At 37.9% G+C, this 22,169-nt stretch overlaps 1 protein-coding gene across 3 annotated transcripts in view; it reads right to left on the bottom strand.

Moving 5' to 3' along the window:
- The window catches only part of WAPL (WAPL cohesin release factor), a 77,136-nt gene that overhangs the window by 37,337 nt on the left and 17,630 nt on the right, over positions 1-22,169 (bottom strand). For 2 of the 3 annotated variants that reach the window (XM_007174568.3, XM_057530821.1), the window contains exons 3-4: positions 13,681-14,724; positions 10,451-10,569 (exon numbers count right to left, since the gene is read on the bottom strand). In XM_007174568.3, coding sequence (XP_007174630.1) covers positions 10,451-10,569; positions 13,681-14,724 — 1,163 coding nt within the window. The remainder of the gene's footprint in view (positions 1-10,450; positions 10,570-13,680; positions 14,725-22,169) is intronic. The other variant, XM_007174569.3, reaches the window with a different exon arrangement.

The following is a 22,169-nucleotide window of genomic DNA, read 5'->3' as shown; positions in this document are numbered from 1 at the left end:
TTTTTTTTAATGCACGCTGATATGTCAGCTGTCACATACAATCTAACAAAATTGTTTCAGGACTTCCCTGGTGGCGCAGTGGTTAAGAATCCGCCTGCCAATGCAGGGGACACGGGTTCAAGCCCTGGTCTGGGAAGATCCCACATGCCGCGGAGTAACTAAACGTGTGCACCACAACTACTGAGCCTGCGCTCTAGAGCCCGCGAGCCACAACTACTGAGCCCGCGTGCCACGACTACTGAAGCCCGTGCGCCTAGAGCCCGTGCTCCACAACAAGAGAAGCCACGACAATGAGAAGTCCGCTCACTGCAACAAAGAGTAGCCCTGCTCACCGCAACTAGAGAAAGCCTGCATGCAGCAACAAAGACCCAACGCAGCCAAAAATAAATAAAATAAACAAATTTTAAAAAAATTGTTTCAAATGAAGTTAATGACAACTAAGCACTACTAGAGCCATATTATGGAAAAAAACTGAACGTACATTTTAGCCAACCCCATACATGGCAACTACAAATAATGGGATTCAGTGATCAGAAATAAGATGGCACTGAAAGAAAAAAAAAAACTATTAAAATTATCAAATGATCAGGACTTCCCTGGTGGCGCAGTGGTTAAGAACCCGCCTGCCAATGCAGGGGACACGGGTTCGAGCCCTGGTCCAGGAAGATCTCACATACCGCGGAGCAACTGGGCCCGTGCGCCACAACTACTGAGTCTGCACTCTAGAGCCCGCGAGCCACAACTACTGCGCCCGCGTGCCACAACTACTAAAGATTGTGTGCCTAGAGCCTGTGCTCCACAACAAGTGAAGCCACCACAATGACAAACCTGCGCACCGCAACGAAGAGTAGCCCCCGCTGGCTGCAACTAGAGAAAGCCCGCGCGCAGCAACGAAGACCTGACACAGCCAAACATAAATAAATAAATAAATATTTATTTATTTTTTAAAAAATTATCAAATGATAAAACCACATACAGAAACAACAGGTACTTAAAACCAGGTATGTTTCAACTTAATCCCTCAAACTCTATCTTTACTTTTCTCCCTTGCAAGTGACAACTTTTCTGAGTAATCATTTCAAATATGTTCTTACCAGAAGTTTACTTTACCTTCCTCATCTTTCTGCCACATGTGTTCACCCAGCCAGCCCTCAATTCTGTTATGAACAGAATTCTCTATATACCTGGTGAGGTGTTGGGGAAAATTCTCGCAGCCAGCAAGCTTAAAAAGTTAATGTTTTTTGTGTTTCTTTTTTTGGCTGCACCACACGGCCTGTGAGATCTTAGTTCCCTGACCAGGGATCAAACCTGGGACCCCAGCCATGGAAGTGCAGAGCCCTAACCACTGGACCACCAGGGAATTCCCAAGTTAATGTTTTCTAACATGGAAAGATAGAGAGAGGGAAGAGGGACCTCTTGGCTGGTGGCACTAAGTGATGGCCTGTGTGGTCAGGAAATTGGCTATATACAAGAGGACTGAGCAAATACGTAAATCTATTGAGGATACTGGGAACCAGATTCCTCACTGTCAGCAAAGAGAAGTAAAATGTGCAAAGTGGGAAGGCTAGAATAAAACATGTGGTGTTGAACTAGAATTGGAGGTATCAGTGTGAACTCATGGTTCTAAATATACATAGATATGAAATAAGTATGTGTCTGTGTGGTGACGGGGTGGGGGGCGAGGGAGAGAGGAAGAAAATGCATATATTCACGTGTTTCCTTGCTCTGTTAACTCAAAGAAGGCCTAGAAGCAATGACATCCCAGAAGAAATGACCATACTTGGCGACCAAATTTTATTTTTAAATCATTCTCCACTAAAAGAAAACAGGGGTCCTTGGAGGAATGGTTGATTCCACAACTGGGAATGTGCATCATGAGCCTTGAACATCTTAGTGTGTCATTAGTAAGGAAATGCAAAATGGTGGGCCATGTTAAAAACCAGTTTGAAAAAACACGAACAGGCCAAGTCTAAGAAAATCTGAGTATTGAAATAATAATAGTACTATCATTTAAATAAATAACAGTAACAAATGACTGAATAAAACAGAAATCCATGTTCATACTGACATAAGGAAATTTACAGGGACTTCCCTGGTGGCGCAGTGGTTGAGAATCCGCCTGCCAATGCAGGGGACACAGGTTCAAGCCCTGGTCCGGGAGGATCCCACATGCCGCGCAACTAAGTCCGTGCGACACAACTACTGAGCCTGCGCTCTAGAGCCCGCGAGCCACAACTACTGAAGCCCACGTGCCACAACTACTGAGCCCGTGTGCCTAGAGCCTGTGCTCCGCAACAAGAGAAGCCACCACGGTGAGAAGCCCGCGCACCGCAACAAAGAGTAGCCCCCGCTCTCCGCAACTAGAGAAAGCCCGCGCGCATCAATGAAGACCCAACACAGCCAAAAATAAATTAATTAATTAATTTTAAAAAAAATTATAAATACTTAAATGAATATATAATAATGAATATATAATGTATACACTATATAATGAATATATAAATACGTATATTCTTTTATATACATGGAGAGGAAAAAAATCTACCTTACCAGTAGAAGGCCAACTACTAACAACTAGAGAAGGCAGGATGTAATTAGAAAAAAAAATTCAACAACCATCATAGTAAAGATTGATTCAGGCAAAAATCAATGCTAAAACTAGTGGGTAAAAGTTTGATGAGGGGGCTTCCCTGGTGGCGCAGTGGTTGAGAATCTGCCTGCCAATGCAGGGGACACGGGTTCGAGCCCTGGTCCGGGAAGATCCCACATGCCGTGGAGCGACTAGGCCCGTGAGCCACAATTGCTGAGCCTGCACGTCTGGAGCCTGTGCTCCGCAACAAGAGAGGCCGCGACAGTGAGAGGCCCGCGCACCGCGATGAAGAGTGGCCCCCACTTGCCACAACTAGAGAAAGCCCTCGCACAGAAATGAAGACCCAACACAGCCATAAATAAATAAATAAATAAATAAATAAATAAATAAATAAATAATTTAAAAAAAAGGTTTGATGAGGAGTTGAGGAACCTGACAGACCTCAAGGGATAGTTAACATCAACAGTAATGGTACAAAGTGACATTGTGCGCCACCTGGTTATGATGCAGTAAGAACAGAGCACCTCTTCCGAGGTATTTCCACCAAATACACAAAACCTAAATCTAATCGGGAGGAAACATCAGACAAGCACAAACTGAGGGACATTCAACAAATAACTGATTTTAACTCTTCAAAGATGTCAAAGCCATGGAAAGACTAGGAAAGACACAGATGTTCCAGACTGAAGGAGGGTGGAGACTTGTGACAACTAAATACAACATATGATTCTGGATTGGATCATGGGTTCTTTCTTTGGAAGATGCAGGGGAGGGGGCAGTAATGTGTGATTTGTTCTGCTATAAAGGCCATTAATGAGACAATTGGTAAAACTGAATGGGATCTGTGGATTAGACTGAATTATTATATCAATGTTATTATTAGCTTCCTGGTTTTGACGGGTATACTATAGCTATAGAGTAGAGTACTCTTGTTTCCAGAAAGTAAAGACTAAGGTATTTGGGAGTAATCAGCATTAAGTCTACAACTTACTCTCAAATCATACATACACACACATACCCCCAATGAGAGGGGAGCCCATTTTGACCCCCATAGGACATTTAGTAATGTCCAAGACATTTTTGGTTGAAATGGAGGCGCATGGAGCAGGGGAAAACGGGACTAGCATCTGGTGGGTAGAGGCCAGGGATGTTGTTAAATATCCTCCAATGTACAGGGCTACCCTCCACAACAGCTTTATTCAATCCAAAACATGAGCTAAGAAAGCCTGATAGGTAAGGAGGAAAATTTGCCACTGCAAGACGTGGGCCACCTCTCTACCACTCAGAAATGAGGTCATTAGTGCCTTTAATCAGAATGCAGAAGACCCAGATACTCCCACTGACCTATCAGCTACAGGAGGGTATTTCTATTATAATGGAGAAATGGAACAACTGCTGAGTACATTTCCTATGCCCACCTACCTAGTGACCCCTGCCTTTCCTTTTTCTCTGGAGATTTGGGGGATAACCTACATAAAACTCCTTGGAGAACTGAGCTTATCCTTTTTACATCGAAAACATGAATCCTGATTTCTCAAATATGAAACAAATCTATTCTTTCCACTCTGTTAATCTATAAATGCTTAAAACTTTGATCCCATTTCTTTCCTGTATTCCTTTATACTCATCAAAACTCAATAGGTTAAATTTCCACTACTTCTGTTTCTCAATGGTTCTCTCCTTTTAAACAACTCTTAAGTAGTCTTTTAGCTGTCTTGAAGACAAATGGATGACCTATTTAAGAGCTAGGGATTTTATACTGCTTAACTTCTTGCTGCTCTCTTCCTGAAGGAGGCTTCTAAATTCTTTACCTAGATATTTTCATAAGGATACATAACTTCCATGGGATCTAAAGCATTTTTTATTACTTTTTACTAAAGTACTATAACACTCTGGATCAAAGTCTCATTTTTGAATCTTACTGATCCACCTAAATAGTAGTAGTATCTAAGTGAAAAAATTCTGACACAATTCCACTTAAAGAGGGTTTTGGGCAAACCTTTCAATAGGAGGTTAAAAAGGAAATTAAAACATTTACTGAAGACTCTTTGGGGATTAGATCAGGACTATTGTTTTAAGGCAGGCTTTACTTATATTACATCTTTTAAATGAGTTCAATCTCATAGCTCTTTTGGTTTCATAAATTAATAATGATTTTCTTAATTTTCCTCTGACACTATCCATCAACAGTAAATAGGTCTTCTGCCTACCTGGTTGTATGACCTGATTTACTTTAGGCCAGAGAGATTCCTTCGTAATCGGGTCAAGTACATGTACACTGCTGCCTCCTAAGTCGTGTTAGTAGGAAAGAAATATATCCAATATTAAGTTTAAAACTAAGTTTAAAAAAATGAACATAAATAAGTACAAATGAACTCAAATACTGAATTAACATACACAAGATAAAAATTACTTCAAAACTTTTGAACACATTACTATGACTCCATCCTTAGTGAAATAATCTAAAGACAAAAAGAACTGGAAAGAAATTTTAACTTCACTTAGTGTATTTACTGTTCATAATAATATTGGTCTTATAATTTAAAAAGTAATGTGTGCTGTAGAATAAAGCAAGAAAGCTAAGTACCAAATTCTGAAATGTTAAATTTGAAATGAAACTATCAATATGAACTCAGTTTATTTTTCAGCGTATTTCATAGCTCTGTCCAGTGAAAGAGCCTAGAAGCAATGAACACACCCAGCACTTAGTTCTGGGTTTCTAAGTACTAATCCCCACAAAAAGAACCAAGGATCAGGATCCTTGGATGGGTCCATGATTGAAAGCACAAGATAAGTCCTGGGTCATCTTTTGTGCAGAAAGCAAAAGAAAAGCTCAAAGATGATGGGCCTATATCAAAAGGACACAAGAAATGGCTTGAAATGGTTTACTCTGGCCAAATCTATTATAAATACATTTAATAAGTAAACATTATTGAGTCTATAGTGAAAGGAGTTCGGGGTTGGGATGGGGAGAAAGAAAACTCCCTTTTTACAAAATTCCAGTTATTAAATGTAGAAGAAATCGCAATTAGAAAACTCACCATTCTGTAACTGTCAGTGTAATAACTGATGCAGGCAAAAATCAACAATGGATGCTAAAATGATGAGGTGAAACAATAATGGGGAACAGAATATTCATGAGCTGCCAGAGTAACACCCAGAAGCTTACTAATTAAATTATAAAAGGAAAAACATACTTTTATTTTGGAGAGATCCAGTGGTCACAACCTTCAATAGGTGGTCAAACAATTTTGAGTGGAATAACCAGGTATTACATACCTTCCGATGTGATGCAACATACACAATATTACTTTGAGGCATTCTTGCCAAAATATGTTTAACCTCAGCCTAATCAAACATAGAGACTTACTCCCAGTGTTCTATGACACCATACTACTTTAATATAGTGGAGTAACAACTTACATCATCAGGAAACAATCAGATAAATTCTGAATGTGAAACATTCTACAAGACAGATATCCTGGGCTCTTAAAAACAAAAAATAAACAAACAAAAAAAAACAACAAAAAACTAGTGCCATGGGGAATTTTAAAAAGATGAGGGGACTGCTCAAGATTAAAGAGACATAACAAGTAAATGATTATAGTTTGGGGAGAAAAACAGCACTAAAAGACATTTTGGAGACAGCTGAGGAAAACTAAATATGGACTGGACATAGGACTATATCAAAGAATTACTAATTTTCTTAAGTATTATAATCATATAACCACAGTTAGGTATGAGATTGTCTTTTTTCTTAAGAAATGCATGCTATCTCAACAACTTACTTTCAAATACAACAGGAAAAAATGTTATATAATATACACACACACACACACACACATATATGAAGAGAAGAGAAAAAGGGGAAGAGGAAGGGGACTGTGTGTGTAATTATGACGATTTGGTGGGGGGGGTGGGGATCAATCTAGATAGAGGAATATAGTTATTCATCACATTGCTTTTTTACATTTTCTGTATATTTTAACTTTTTTATAATAAAAAGTTGAGGTGGGAGAAATAAAGAATGCTTTAAAGGACTCAGGAAACTCTTCCAGGGTGTCTACAAAGACAAAACCATTTTCACAATAATAATATGCTGTTTGCCTTTTTCACTTTGTTGATATTTGCAGGGATGGTGCAAAAGCAATGCTGGGTAAAGCTGTTGGTGCCTCAGCATGAATCAAGGTAGGGGCTCTGAACTGTATATAAGTAGTCATATTCTTCACCGCTACATACTTCACAGTTAAAAAATAAAATGCCAGTTTCACATAAGAAAAAAGCCCTTGATAAAGGAGTGAAAATTACTATTAAATCATAACCCTAAGTGCACTAATGGTCTATGTGACAAAACCAGTGCGCCTAAAACACTTCTGTTGCATACAAAGTGTGGTTGTATAAAAAAAAACACTACTGGCTCCAGTTTCAAGCTGAACTAGCCACTTTTTTTCTGAACACCATTCTTTACTTGAAAGACTGACAAACTATGCTTATACAGACTTGGGTATTAGGCAGACATTTTCTCAAAAATGAACAAAGTAGGCCTGTCATTGCCAGTCGTTTTCCCTGAAGTATTTTCTGCCAATGAAAAAATTTCAACTTTTAAGCAAAAACTAAAATTCTGGAGAACTGTGAACTTGATAGCTTCCCAATACTTAAAAGACTTTTCTGATGAGTTTGGCAGTGATATTAATGATATTTTTGATACTGTATAATGAAGTGTGTCACCATTGAAAGATTTAGATAAGTCAGTCTAACCAGTATTTTCCAAATGACCAATGTATAATGTTACAAAGCATGCATGTGTAAAAGATCCATTCAAAGGCAAGACAGACCAACAGATTTTAATGCAACATTATGAAAGGTTCACTGGCAGGGTTTTAGATTCCAAGCTGCAACTAATCTTTAAGAAACTCCTGGGGTAGGGACTTTCCTCGTGGTCCAGGGGGTAAGGCTCTGTGCTCCCAATGCAGGGGGTGCCTGGGTTCGATCCCTGGTTGGGGAACTAGATCCCACATGCCACAACTAAGACCCGGCGCAGCCAAATAAATAAATAAATATTAAAAAAGAAAAGAAACTCCCGGGGCTTCCCTGGTGGCGCAGTGGTTAAGAATCCGCCTGCCAATGCAGGGTACGCAGGTTCGAGCCCTGGTCCGGGAAGATCCCACATGCCGCAGAGCAACTAAGCCCGTGCGCCACAACTACTGACCCTGCGCTCTAGAGCCCACAAGCCACAACTGCTGAAGCCCACGCGCCTAGAGCCCGAGCTCTGCAACAAGAGAAGCCACCGCAGTAAGAAGCCCACGCACCGCAATGAAGAGTAGTCCCCACTCGCCGCAACTAGAGAAAGCCTGTGCGCAGCAACGAAGACCCAACGCAGCCATAGATAAATAAATAAATAAATAAATAAATAAATTTATAAAAGAAACTCCCATTTTTTTCAATTTTGGTGTAATGTCAACAAAGAATGTCCATAATTATCTGAAAAAGCTACTTAAAATACAACTACTTATCATGTGAGGCTGGATTTTCTTCATATTTTTTCAACTAAAACAACATAATGAAAAATACTGAATATAGAGGATATAAGAATCTAGCTGTTTTTTTAAAAAATTTTATTGAAGTATAGTTGATTTACAATGTTGGGTTAATTTCTGCTGTACAGCAAAGTGACTCAGTTATATATATTCTTCGTCATATTCTTTTCCATTATGGTTTATCACAGGATACTGAATAGAGTTCCCTGTGCTATACGGTAGGACCTTGTTGTTTATTCATCCTAAACATACTAGTTTGCATCTGCTAATCCCAAAGAATCTAGCTGTCTTTTACTAAGCCAAACTTTATAAAGAGATTTGCAAAAAATGTACAACAATGCTACTCTTCTCACTACTTTTTTTAAGAAAATAATTCTCGCTAAAATGTTATATTAACATGTAATGGGTTACTGTTAAGTGAATTATTAATAAGTATCTTTGAAATATGTTTTCACTTCCAATTTGATAAATATAACATATATAATCAAAAGCTTTCTGGGATTCTTAATAAAATTTTTAAGAATGTGAAGTAGTCCTGAGACCAAAACATGTATAACTTTTACACTAGAAATCAACACATGCCATACACAATTTTATAAACCAAAACCTCACCTAAGCATTAAGGGCTATAGCCATTACACCACACTACCCTGGCCCCTGGCTCCAGAGCAAGTTAGCTCTGTTGAAATGAGCATTAAGCATTTTTTTTTCTGGTGGGGGGTGAGCACCTGGGGCTGCAAAAAGTATAACACAATCACTCTGAAAAGATTCCTAACTGGCTGTTTACAGAGGTAAAAGAATAAAAATAAAACGAGGCCAGATAATATGGACACACTCATTCTTTAGTTGCTTAAAAGTAGTTCAATCTACAAAAAATGTCAACAACTTCTAACTGCAATTTTCAATAACAAAACTGTTTAACACTATACAAGCTATTTAAGTAAAGGAATATTTTTTAAAAAAGGTAAAGTCAAGCAAATTATTCTCAATACCTATGCTGGACCATATTAAAATGACTTATATAATGCATAAGAATGAAGCTGGACCCTTAACTTACACTATATACAGAAATTAACTCAAAATGGATCAATGACCTAAATGTAAAACCTAAAACTATAAAACCTAGAAGAAAACATAGGGAAAAGGTACATGACATCCAATTTGACAATGATTTATTAGATATGACACCAAAAGCACACGTAACAAAAGAAAAAAATAGATAAACTGGACTTCACTGATATTAAAGCACACTACCAAGAAAGTAAAGAGACAATCCACAGTATAGGAACATCTATGTGCAATTTATGTATCTAATAAGACATTAATATATAAAGAACTCCTATAACTCAACAATAAAAAACCAAACAACTTGATTCAAAAATGGGCACTGAATAGACACTTCTCCAAAAAAGATATACAAATGTCCAACAAGTACATGAAAAGATGCTCAACATCAATAATTAGGAAAATGTAAATCAAACCACCATGAGATACCATTTCCCACACATTAGGATAGCTATTATCAAAAAAAAAAAAACAACTCAGAAAATAAATGTTGGTGAGGATGTGGAAACATTGGAAACCTTGTGCATTGCTAATATGAATATAAAAATGGTGCAGTCAAGGTGGAAAACACTTTGGCAGTTAAACAAAGACCTACCATATGTCCCCCAAATTCCACTCTTTTTTTTTTTTTTCCAAATTCCACTCTTAAGTATCCAAATCAATTGAAAGCAGGGACTCAACTAGCCAAAAAGTGAGAACCACCCAAGTGACCATCTACAGATGAATGGATAAACAAAATTTGGTATTCAGCCGTAAAAAAGAAACATTCTGATATATGCTACAACAGGGATGGACCTTGACAACATAATGCTTAGTGAAATAAGCCAGACACAGATAGACAAACATTGTGTGACTCCACTTATATGAGGCACCTAGAATAGGCAAATTTATAGAGACAGAAAGTAAAACTGTGTTTACCAGAGGCTGGGAAGGTCAAGGTGGAGTTATTGTTTAATGTGTACAGTGTTTTTGTTAGAGATGATGAAAAAGTTTTGGTTATAGGTAATGGTGACGGTTATACAACACTACGAATGTATTTAATGTCACTGAATTGTACACTTGCATATAATAAAGACTATGTTATATATGTTTTACAACACTTCAAAAAATGGTTACAATGCTTTTAAAAAATAATTTACATATATCCTTTGAAAGACAAAATTTAATTGCCACGATGTTTGTTAGTAATTTTTAAATTAAAAAATTAAGAGTTGAGCCCTCCAACAATAATACAAATCACTGATAGTGCTTTACTTACCCGTTTGGGGCCACTAAAAATCTTTCTGGTATTTTCCTTTGATTTATCTCCTTGTTTATTTGGGGGCTTCTTCACACTTTCAGGCACACCAGGCAAATCCTCTGTAAAATCCAAGTTTTCTGAAATGGTAATCAAAACTAGCTAGCTTTCTATTATTTCAAATTATCTACCAGACAACCTATGAACATTTTGAGGAGAAAGAGGCATATTGTGGGGAGAATAAAATAAAGGAATAAAAGCACCACAGAGTTGACAAAATACTCCAATGATATTAAGTCTCATTCTCCCGTGCTCACTCCCTGCTTGTCCCCTACTCTAAAAGAAAATCAGAAACCTAGTTGCTATGTATGTGCTCCAGTTTTACTGGCAAAATCAATTCTTTTCCAGAATAATTTGTTCTTCAAAGTTCATATAACTGCTAGTTATCTATCAACATTAACACTGGCATGGTCTAGTTTAAACACACACACACACACACACACACACACACCCCATCAGGTGATATGTACCTGTAACATTTTTCTAGAATTTAAGTACACTGAATCATGTTGGCCTTCAAAGAATGCCTGCTTACATCTGAAGAGGCCACATTTTTAAAAAAAAACCAAAAAAGGATATAGCTATCCTTGGCAAAAGATACAGAATGACCTAGTACAATGCAGTTCAGTGGTCTGTGGTACTCCCACAAAACTAACCAAAGGATTACATTAATTTCCAAATGGTTATATTTTTTTCTAGCCTAAACGAAAACAAAAAAGAAAAAAATAAGAAGGGGACTTCCCTGGTGGTCCAGTGGCTAAGACTCCACGCTCCCAATGCAAGGGGCCCAGGTTCGATCCCTGGTTAGGGAACTAGATCCCATGTGCATGCTGCAACTAAGAGTTCGCATGCCACAGCTAAAGATTCCGCATGCCGCAGCTAAAGATCCCACGTGCCGCAACTAAAGAGCCTGCACGCAGCAACAAAGATCCCGTGTACGGCAACTAAGACCCAGCACAGCCTAAATAAATAAATATTTTTTAAAAACTAGGAAGACTTTTCTCTATCCCAACCCTGAAAAATGTTTGCTGTTTCATACACTGTATGAAGACTCAGATTCCAACTTTGGATATATCAATCAAACAGTCTCTAATTTTTAAACATATTTGGTATCAACATGACGTTTTTCAAAGGGAGCCTAATGATTTAGGATAACTTGCTATCAAGGTTAGCATAAGAGCTAAGAAGGTTGTAGCAGGACTGGAGCTCAGGTTTCAGTACATAATTACTAACCACCCTCCTGAGAAAGCAAATGTAAAGCTGTCTAACCAGTCATATCTCAAGCGACTAGCAAGGCTGCAGCAAACTTCAGTTCTTCAGGAGCAATTCAACACAACGTTGAATTCTGAAAATACTCTTATTTTTAGCAAACCTATTTTTAGGCCAAATGAAGCAAAATGGTAGGTAGCCTCAAGTATGAGACACTCTATAAGAGAATCTATATGTAAAAATACTATGGGATCTTTAGTTGCAGCCTGTGGGCTCTTAGTTGCGGCATGAGGGATCTAGTTTCCTGACCAGGGATCAGAACACCCAGGTCCCCTGCATTGGGAGCATGGAGTCTTTTTTTTTTTTTAATATATTTATTTATTTATTTATTTTTGGCTGCATTGGGTCTTCGTTGCTGTGCACGGGCTTTCTCTAGTTGCAGAGAGCAGGGGCTACTCTTCACTCCTGTGCGCGGGCTTCTCATTGTGGTAGTTTCTCTTGTTGCGGAGCACAGGCTCTACGCGCGTGGGCTTCAGTGGTTGTGGCTCATGGGCTCTAGAGCACAGGCTCAGTAGTTGTGGCGCACGGGCTTAGTTGCCCCGCAGCATGTGGGATCTTCCTGGACCAGGGCTCAAACCCGTGTCCCCTGCGTTAGCAGGCGGATTCTTAACCAACTGCACCACCAGGAAAGTCCCGGGAGCGTGGTGTCTTAAACACTGGACCACCAGGAGAAGTCCCTACTATGATAGTTCTAACTCACCATAATGACTCTTGTTCTATGACCCTAAAAGGACAAAAGCTCTATTTAACAAGTAAACTGATATAGGAAAAATGTATTTGGTTAAATACAAATAAATTTAGCCCCTGTATCCCAGAGGCTTTCACATACTCTTCCTCGCTCAGCAGTCAATCCACTTAACAAAGCCCTTGTCAAGTAGTGACTTACTCATAGCAAAGCTAACCTATTTCTTTTGTTTGTCTCTCAGTGGAGACTATCAACTCCTCAAGGACTTCAAGTCATTACTGGTCCTACTATCTTAAGGGACAAATTAATTTTTCACTGATAAGAGTGTATAAATACTTAACTAGCACTTTTTAATTTTATTAAGTCAACTTACGAGGATGATTCTTAAGATTTAATCTTAACTTCATAAATTTAAGATTTCTTTAGAATGTTTTTTAACATTTATTGATTGATTACGCTTTTTTATTTTAATTTTCTAATATTTCCCTCATTACAACCACCTAATATCAATATAGTTCTAAATGACCAAAATCTATCCTTATGTCTCCATTGCATTTAGTTTTTCAAAGCTGAAACATCAAGATGTTCAGTATCCCTATACACACACACACACACACACACACACACACTTTAAAATTCTCAAGTGCTAATGGTAGAATTAAAATACAAATATGAGGGCTTTCCTGGTGGCGCAGTAGTTGAGAATCTGCCTGCTAATGCAGGGGACACGGGCTCGAGCCCTGGTCTGGGAAGATCCCACATGCCAAGGAGCAGCTGGGCCCGTGAGCCACAACTACTGAGCCTGTGCATCTGGAGCTTGTGCTCCGCAACAAGAGAGGCCGCGATAGTGAGAGGCCCGCGCACCGCGATGAAGAGTGGCCCCCGCTTGCCGCAACTAGAGAAAGCCCTTGCACAGAAACGAAGACCCAACACAGCCATAAATAAATAAATAAATAAATAAATAAATAAATAAATAATAAAAATAAAGGAATTCCTTTAAAAAAAATACAAATATGAAAAGACTCCCCAATTTACAAACTGGTTCCTTAAAAGGTGGGACTTTATTAACATTTAAATGCTGTTATCTTTGGATAAGGTAATCTTCGGCACTAAATAGGTACTCCTATTAAAATTAAATGTAGTAGCAAGCTAAAACTGAGTATCCAGGAGGAAACTAAGTAGCTGTTATTTAAGCCTGAAAAACACGTTTACTAGTAGTTTTTTTTTTAAGTCTTACCTGCATTATTAGTACTAGACTGACTGTCCTGGGAATTATCACTGCTTTCTGGAGGAGGCTGCAAGGAGGGTGATGGAGCCGTTTTAGATCTTTTTTTGTTTGTCTTTCTTTCCACTTGACAGTCATCATCTTCATCATCTTCACTTTCACTGAGATCATCAAAGCCAAAATACTTAATTTTGTAATTAGAACTCCCAGAACCTCCTTCATCACCTCCTGTCTCATCATGATCTTCAAAACCAAAAAATTCAAGTTTAACATCCTTTTTAGATTTAGTATTACTAGGTCGAAATCTAGTAGTGGTCTTAGACGTTGCAATATCTGCTTTTTTTCTTAGCCGGCCAGCTTCTCCCAGATCTGCAGGAGTTGATGCAGTGAACTCATCCATGCTGCGTTCCATAGTATCCTGTATGGTAACATTACAAACTGACAAGCAAGATGGATGTAAAACAGTATAATCTCTAGTCCGTCCAACCGTCCCTCTAAAACTGGTCCCACAACTTACACTGCCTTTCTTTGCCTGATTCAGGCCATCTTTACTTGATTCACTGTTTGCTTTGGCTAAGGCCTGACTGGTGCCGTCCATTAGCTTATCAAAATTTGATGCTCCTTGTGAGGATTTTGCTTTATTGGCCCTACAATACGTCCTACAGTTGCTTGGCCTAAGAACACTTTGCATGATGTCTTCTTCAATGGCTTCATTTAGATTTTCCAACCGATTTTTAAAATCCTCATCCTTCATCTCCAAAAGAGGATCACTATCCAAACTTAAAATACAATCTTCTGATCTGCTATCTTCAAAGTCATTATCCCATTCATACAAACCAGTTCTTACAGATCCCTTGATTGAAGATGTTTCTGATGGAGATTCTGACCTTCTTCCAAGCTGGGAGTTCCAAGTATCATTTGTTTCTTTGATTTCATCAGCTTTGTATCCAGAAGCCACTGTAGTTTCTGCATTGGGTTTCTTAGTACTGTCTTCAGCATTTTTGTAAATATGGTGACTATTTTTTTCATGTTCTTCACTAAAGTTCTCCACTTTATCTATAAAAATGAAAAATAAGTCAAAGGATAAAAATATGAGTGACAGCAATGTAAAAGTTAACAAATAAAAGGGACATTTGGTTAATTAATAGTACAATTAATTATGAAATAATTGCAATAATTTTAAATTGTGAAAAAAATGTTTACAAATCTGATAATTCCCCTTCCAGTATACAGCTCTCATATCTTCCAGTGACTTCTCCCTAGGCATCCAAGTCCCTTAAAATTGTCACCCTAAACTCAAGAGATTTCAGCAGTGTTAAACAACAGGATCAATTCAGAATGACATATAAATAACTCGGCCAAACCTTCTAAGACGTACTATGGATTTTTCAAATAAAAATGTTTAACCACTGTAAAGCAATTATACTCCAATAAAGATGTTTATAAAAAATGTTTAAAAATTATTTAACAGAACCTAAACAACGTAACACAATTAATGAAAACATTCTGGCAGTATCTATTTCTCTGGGGTAGGGTTGCCCATATGGCATGCCAGCTCTGTCTAGAAACCTGTTCCAGGGTCAGGTTTCTTTAGCTATTTCTGCTTTCCATTCTTTTTTCTAATCGTAAAAGCCATACAACTTCAAGGCTCTTTTTTTTTTTTTTAAACAGTGGCTCTGATGCCTAAATTACATGGCTACAGTGGCTATTTATCCATATCAGCCAGTGGTAAATCTTAAATTGCCTATTCATTTTGTACTTGGGGAATTCATTTTTGTTGTCTTTAATTTTATCATCAGAAATATTTTTTAAATTTTTCTAAATGAGATGGAAATGTGATTCAAACTGGTACTACAATTAATTCTCCAAGCACTTGTTAGTAGAAAAGTCTGGTTAAATGTTTATGCCAAATAATAAAATTACCAAAAAACAAAACAAAAAACCACCTATATTTAAGAAAAGTCATTTACAAATCTCAATTAACAAACCATCAAATAAAAGCAAAGGGATGCTTTACATGAATTCACTGTACACTTTTTAATGCTACCCAATGGGTGTAAATGTAATTTATATTTACTTACCTCTACAAAGCAATTAATTTATAGGTATACCTGTTTTATTCTTGGATATTTCCCAGCCAAAGGCAAGGAACTATAGTTTTCATAATCTCAGAAGTACCAAATCACTAAGTATACAATACTGAAAAGATAAGAATTAAAAGCTGACTCTGACATCTGATACTTTCTTAAAGGGGCAGAAGCAAAGCCAAGTTTAAAACCAAACCTGAAGAAATGATACCCGTGCTCTCATAACAAGTGGACAGAGCACTAGTAGCTGAAGTTGGAGACTTGTGTTGCCCTAACCAACTAGCCCTATAGAGCTCAGGCAAGACCCGCAACTTTGGGCGTTTTCCTGAGGGCTTCAATTCCCTCCTGTGCTCAAAAGGGAAGCCACTGACCCATACTACTTTATAGCATTATTAAAGGAATTATTTGCTAAAAAATGCCTATGGGAATGCTTAGCTACACAGACGTCTATGAGATGTCATTAAATGTTATACCACACCACTTTTAGTTACATAGCATTCTACTGTCTTAATGTCACAAAATTTATTTAAGCTGTTTCTAATTGTTTTATGTAATAAACATCCTTCTGACTTAAAAAAAAAAAGGTTATGTTACAGTAAACTTTATTATCCATGTTTTTAAAAATTACTACTTTAAGTTTTACTTACCACTCCCATTTCCCCTAAAGTCAGAGAATATGTGTTGTGTTTTAACAGTTAATATTCTCATGGGCTGCCTTTCATATGTAAATCTAACTCTGTTGTGAGTATACCTTATAAATTTAAGTGCAAAGAGTAATAAAGAGCCTCAGAGAAAGAAGTTTTGTCACTAAAAGTTATGTCACTAGTAAATACAATTTATTCATGTATTCAATTATATAGCATAAATAATCCTACAGATGAATTATTAAAGTATATTATATAATTTTTAAACTTCAGAAATACACTGCATAGATAAAAACTAATTTAATCAGCAAAGAGTTCTGCACAAGGAAAGCTATCTAAGTTTTCCACAACAGTATTCTGATATATAAAATAAATGCTTTCTACAGTCCTTCATCATTTAGGTCTTCAAGAAATATTCTTAACTATACCTTCAGAAGAGAAAGCAAGGCTATCTTGTCCTAAAATGCAAAATAGCAATTACTTTCAACTGCCCTCCTTCCTCAAACATCCCAGCTTCCTTGTCAGATAAACTCACTTTATATCTCAAAACATCAAGGGCGGGGAGGGGAAACAAAAATGAGTTGTTTTTTTTTTTCTTTTAAAATGGCTTTTACTGAGACACTTTAGGGCTTCTGCAACATTTCTACTTGGAAATCTTCTTTATTTCCAGTTCTTAGGTGGCTAAACCCTTTTCTGTATGCCAACAAGGCTCACTCACACCACCTTAGCAAGGAAGCATACTCATCTATCTTTGCTCAAATGTCCAACCTGGTACGCCCCTGCGCCTCTTTTTTTTTTTAAACAGAGAAGATAAATATCAGTATTTACTCTGTTTTAATCTAAACCAGCTATATAAACAGAAATGTATTTCTAGCAAAGATAACAGTTTAGAAGTTAAACGGATGAGTGCCAGCTCTGCCACTTAGTGGCTAAAATGACCTTAGGCAAGTCACCTTAACTTGGGACAGGGACTTCCCTGGTGGTCCAGTGGTTAAGAATCCGCCTTCCAATGCAGGGGACTCGGGTTCAATCCCTGGTCAGGAAACTAAGATCCCACATGCTGCGGGGCAACTAAGCCTGCACACTGCAACTACTGAGCACGCAGGCCAAAACTAGAGAGCCCATGCACCACAACTACAGAGCCCATGCGCTCTGGAGCCCATGCACCACAACAAGGAACCCACAGGCCAGAGCGAAGGAGCCCACAGGCCAGAGCGGAGGATCCCACGTGCCGCAACTAAGCCCTGACGCAGCCAAAAATAAAATAAAATAAACATTAAAAAAAAAAAGAAGGGGCTTCCCTGGTGGCGCAGTGGTTGAGAATCTGCCTGCTAATGCAGGGGACACGGGTTCGGGCCCTGGTCTGGGAAGATCCCACATGCCACGGAGCAGCTAGGCCCGTGAGCCACAACTACTGAGCCTGCGCGTCTGGAGCCTGTGCTCCGCAACAAGAGAGGCCGCGATAGTGAGAGGCCCGCGCACCGCGATGAAGAGTGACCCCCGGTTGCCACAACTAGAGAAAGCCCTCGCACAGAAACGAAGACCCAACACAGCCAAAAATAAATAAATTAATTAATTAATTAAAAAAAAAAAAAAAAGAAGTTGGAACAATTTCTTCATCTGAAAAAATGAGCTAATAAAATCTGTCTCAAGGGCAAGTTGAACAGATAAAAGAAGATAAAAGAAGATGTATCTAAGGATATATGCAGGTTACAGAGTATCACACAAATGCAAATTATCACAGCTGTTACAACTCTGCCACAATATAGCATATATTTTTAATAATCTTTTAGTGAGACATTTCTCAGTGGAATTTAACCTGTATGTTCATCAATATTCCCTTAGGTCCTGTGTCTATCAGCTTCAAGCAAGGAATCCAAAACTACATTCTAAGGCCTACTGTTCTTCCTCAGTCTAAAGGGTGAAGATTGGATATGTAGAAAGTTTTCAGCAGAAGACTTAGCCTAGCACCATCTGCAAAGATACTTAATAAATGCTTTTTAATATCACTAGATTTTAGTATCACTGGATAGGTACTCAATCTTTTGTATATTCGGTATTACACAAGGGAGAGAATTTAGCATAATAAAGGCTACATGGAATTTGAGAAACATGGTATTGAACCACACAGCTAAGACAATAACTAGACGTGTAAAAATTTGGCAAGTTGTATTTCCTCTCTAAGCCTCATTCTGCTTATCTAAAAACAGTATGCAACCTCACATTAAAGATTAATTAAATGCCTATTATTCCCTTAAGATTCTTAATTTTGAAAGGAAACAGAAGATTCCCTTAAAAATAAAAACACATCAGTACTTGCAATAATATGAGTATATATGGTTTTATACAGGAAAATAATCAGGTGGGATAATTTAAGGCTTCCATGCGTAAAGTGAACTCTGAAGTATTTAAAAAGTGGGAAGGGAGGTTTGATCAGTGATTTATGAATGATTTCATGGGATCTGCAAATCTTGTGACACTGTGTGAAAAAAAATGCCTGTGCACACATTTTTCAGGGAGAGTATCTATAACTTTAGCAGGTTTTAAAACACTCCAAAATATATTTTTTAATTGGCAAAGGACAAGAGAAGGAGCAAAATAGCTGTGGGAAATCAGTATATGTTAATTGCAGAATTTCAAATCTCTATGGGAAGGATTATTCAATAATGTGTACTGGAACATCTTTTATCTTTAACCATAAAGCAAAAGAAATTTCATCAAAATTAAATGTCCATTAAAAAACCACTATTTAGGGAATTCCCTGGCAGTCCAGTGGTTAAGACTCCACACTTCCACTGCAGGGGACATAGGTTTGATCCCTGGTCAGGGAACTAAGATCCCGCATGCTTCAGCGCAGCCAAAAAAAAAAAAAAGAAAAAAAGAAAAGATTAAAACACACACACACACACCAAAAAACGCTATTTAAGAGAACTACCATACCAGAGAGAGAGAGAAAGAGAGTGAGTGAGTGAGTGTGTGTGTGTGTGTGTGTGTGTGTGTGTGTGTGTGTGTGTGTGTGGCCGGGTCAGGGCTGGGGGTTGGTTACAACTATGTAAAGAATGCCCCAACTCAATAAGACACCTAGGGCTTCCCTGGTGGCGCAGTGGTTGAGAATCTGCCTGCTAATGCAGGGGACACGGGTTCGAGCCCTGGTCTGGGAAGATCCCACATGCCACGGAGCAGCTGGGCCCGTGAGCCACAATTGCTGAGCCTGCGCGTCTGGAGCCTGTGCCCCGTGACGGGAGGGGCCGCGATAGAGAAAGGCCCGCGCACCGCGATGAAGAGCAGTCCCCGCACCGCGATGAAGAGTGGCCCCCGCTTGCCGCAACTGGAGAAAGCCCTCGCACGAACCGAAGACCCAACACAGCCATAAATAAATAAATAAATAAATAAATAAATAAGAAAATCCTTTAAAAAAAATAAATAAATAAGACACCTAATAAAAATTTAAAATAGAAAAATGATCAAGAGACTTGACCAGTCACTTGATAAAAAAGGATATTCAATAAACATATAAAATATAAATATATTAAAAGGCGTTGACATTCATTGGTTATTAGGAAGATGCAACTGAAACCATAATGAGATGCTACTAAACAACCGCCGAAAGAGTTATAATTCACAATGCCAAGTATTGCGGAGGAGGTAAAGCAACTTCAACTGTTCAGAATGGAAATGGGAACCACCACTCTGGCATTATCTACAAAAGCTAAACGTAACAGTTACCCTATGACCCAGAAATTCCACTTCAAAGTACTTACCTAAAAGAAATGTATGCATACATACACTAAACGACTTATTAAACTTAACCATACGAAACTTCCACTTTTAAAATAATCAAGTATTAGCAATTCCACGTAGTTCAACGTAAGGGAAGTACACTTATGACAACATCATTCCAAAACAAAGAAATATAAATATCCATTAACAGTACAATCAAAAGTGGTCTATTAATACAAAGAAATACTGCAGAGCAATAAAAATAAATAAAACTACATTTCTGTAGGAGTATATCTTAGTACAATCACTACAGAGAGCAATTTAGTAATACTTTTTAAAATTAAAAATGTACATATGAAAGAAATAGACTGACCCTGAAGCAAGCTGTTTTATTTACTCTACAAATAACTCTCCATGAGTATGAATAACATAAGTAACAAGGAAACTCACTACAACATTGTTTCCTGATTTCTGTTTTCATAAACAATACAAATACCTATCAATAAAGAACTAATTAAATTATCATACAACCACATGTCTGAATACTATATAGCTGTTAAAAAGAATGAGGCAGGTCTACAGATACGGTTGCCCTTAGGGAAAGGGATGACAGAAGGATAAAGGGAAAGTCTTCCATACCTCTTGAATTTTATATTGTCTATAAATAGTCTATTCAAAAATCTTAAAAGTAAAAATTAAAAAAATAAAACAAAAACAAAAAGTAAAAATTAACAAAGGTACATATTAAGTACCTTAAACTGTAACAGTGATCCTACAGTTATCTTTTTTTGGAGTGCTGAGCTGTTAAAGAATTATATTTATGTACGAAATACAGTGTCTGGAATTTGCTTCAAAATAATCCACTGTTGAAAGGGAGTAGGTGGTAATAAAAATGAAATAAGACTGACTATGAATTGATGTTTATTGAAGCTGGATACACACACACCCCTGTATAGCTGTATGCTAGTCTGTATATACTAACAGCATATATACTACCTTCACCCTTCTTAGAAGAAAATGAAGATATTTCCTTTCACGTTTCACTAAACCCATCATTATAGAGATGAAGGAAAGGCAGCCCAGAGAGGCCAATGACGACAAAGGCTGCCAATTAAACCAATGACCAAGAGATCTTATAAAAAGAACCATACCAAATTCTAATACATATTAACTACCTCTAGTGGTGGCTGCTGAAAACTGAAATACTAAAACAGATAAACCATCTTAACCCACATTAATATAAGAGGTCTAGATGAGATGAAGAGGTTAAAATCTAATGTGTTGGGCAAATTGCAATGAGTATCACCTGATGTGCTAAATACTAAATTTAAACAAAAACCTTTGACTTCTAAGGAGACTGTACAGATGGCAGAGAAGTGGCTTTGGAGACCATGACCCATGAAATAGAGTTGAGGTAACGAGAAAAGTTTAATTTGTGAGGCGGGGGGGATGTGCCACCATTACATGGCAAGCTGCCTCTAATCTGAGTGGCTGTCATGCAAAGAGAGAACAAACTTATTCAATGTGTAGAAATCATTCAAATTCACAGAAACTAAAAGGACTGATGAGCATTAGAGGTCAATTAGAGGGACTTCCCTGGTGGTCCAGTGGTTAAGACTCTGCGCTCCCAACGCAGGAGGACCGGGTTCAATCCTTGGTCAGCGAACTAGATCCCGCATGCCTCAACTAAGAGCCCACAGGCCGCAACTAAAGATCCCACATGCTGTAATGTAGATCCTGTGTGCCACAACTAAGACCTGGTGCAGCTAAATAAATAAATAAATAAATAAATAAATATTTTCTTTAACAAATCAATTAGAGCCGTCCAATGAAGGGGATGCCTAGGGAGGAGAGTGTACTCCCTTGTCATAAAAGAAGTATTTGATAAAATGGGGCTTCATCAAAACCAGTAACTTCTGCTCTGCAAAAAACACTGTTAAGAGAATGCAAAGACAAGCCACAGAGTCAGAGAAAATGTCTGCAATAAATATGTCTGATACAATACTTGTACCCAGAATAAAGAACTCTTAAAATTCAGTGAGAAAATAAA

The sequence above is a fragment of the Balaenoptera acutorostrata genome, chromosome 16 (genome assembly GCF_949987535.1).
Source record: "Balaenoptera acutorostrata chromosome 16, mBalAcu1.1, whole genome shotgun sequence".
Lineage (NCBI taxonomy): Eukaryota > Metazoa > Chordata > Mammalia > Artiodactyla > Balaenopteridae > Balaenoptera > Balaenoptera acutorostrata.
Note: the sequence above shows the minus strand (reverse complement) of the source record. Positions and strands in the feature narration are given on the sequence as shown.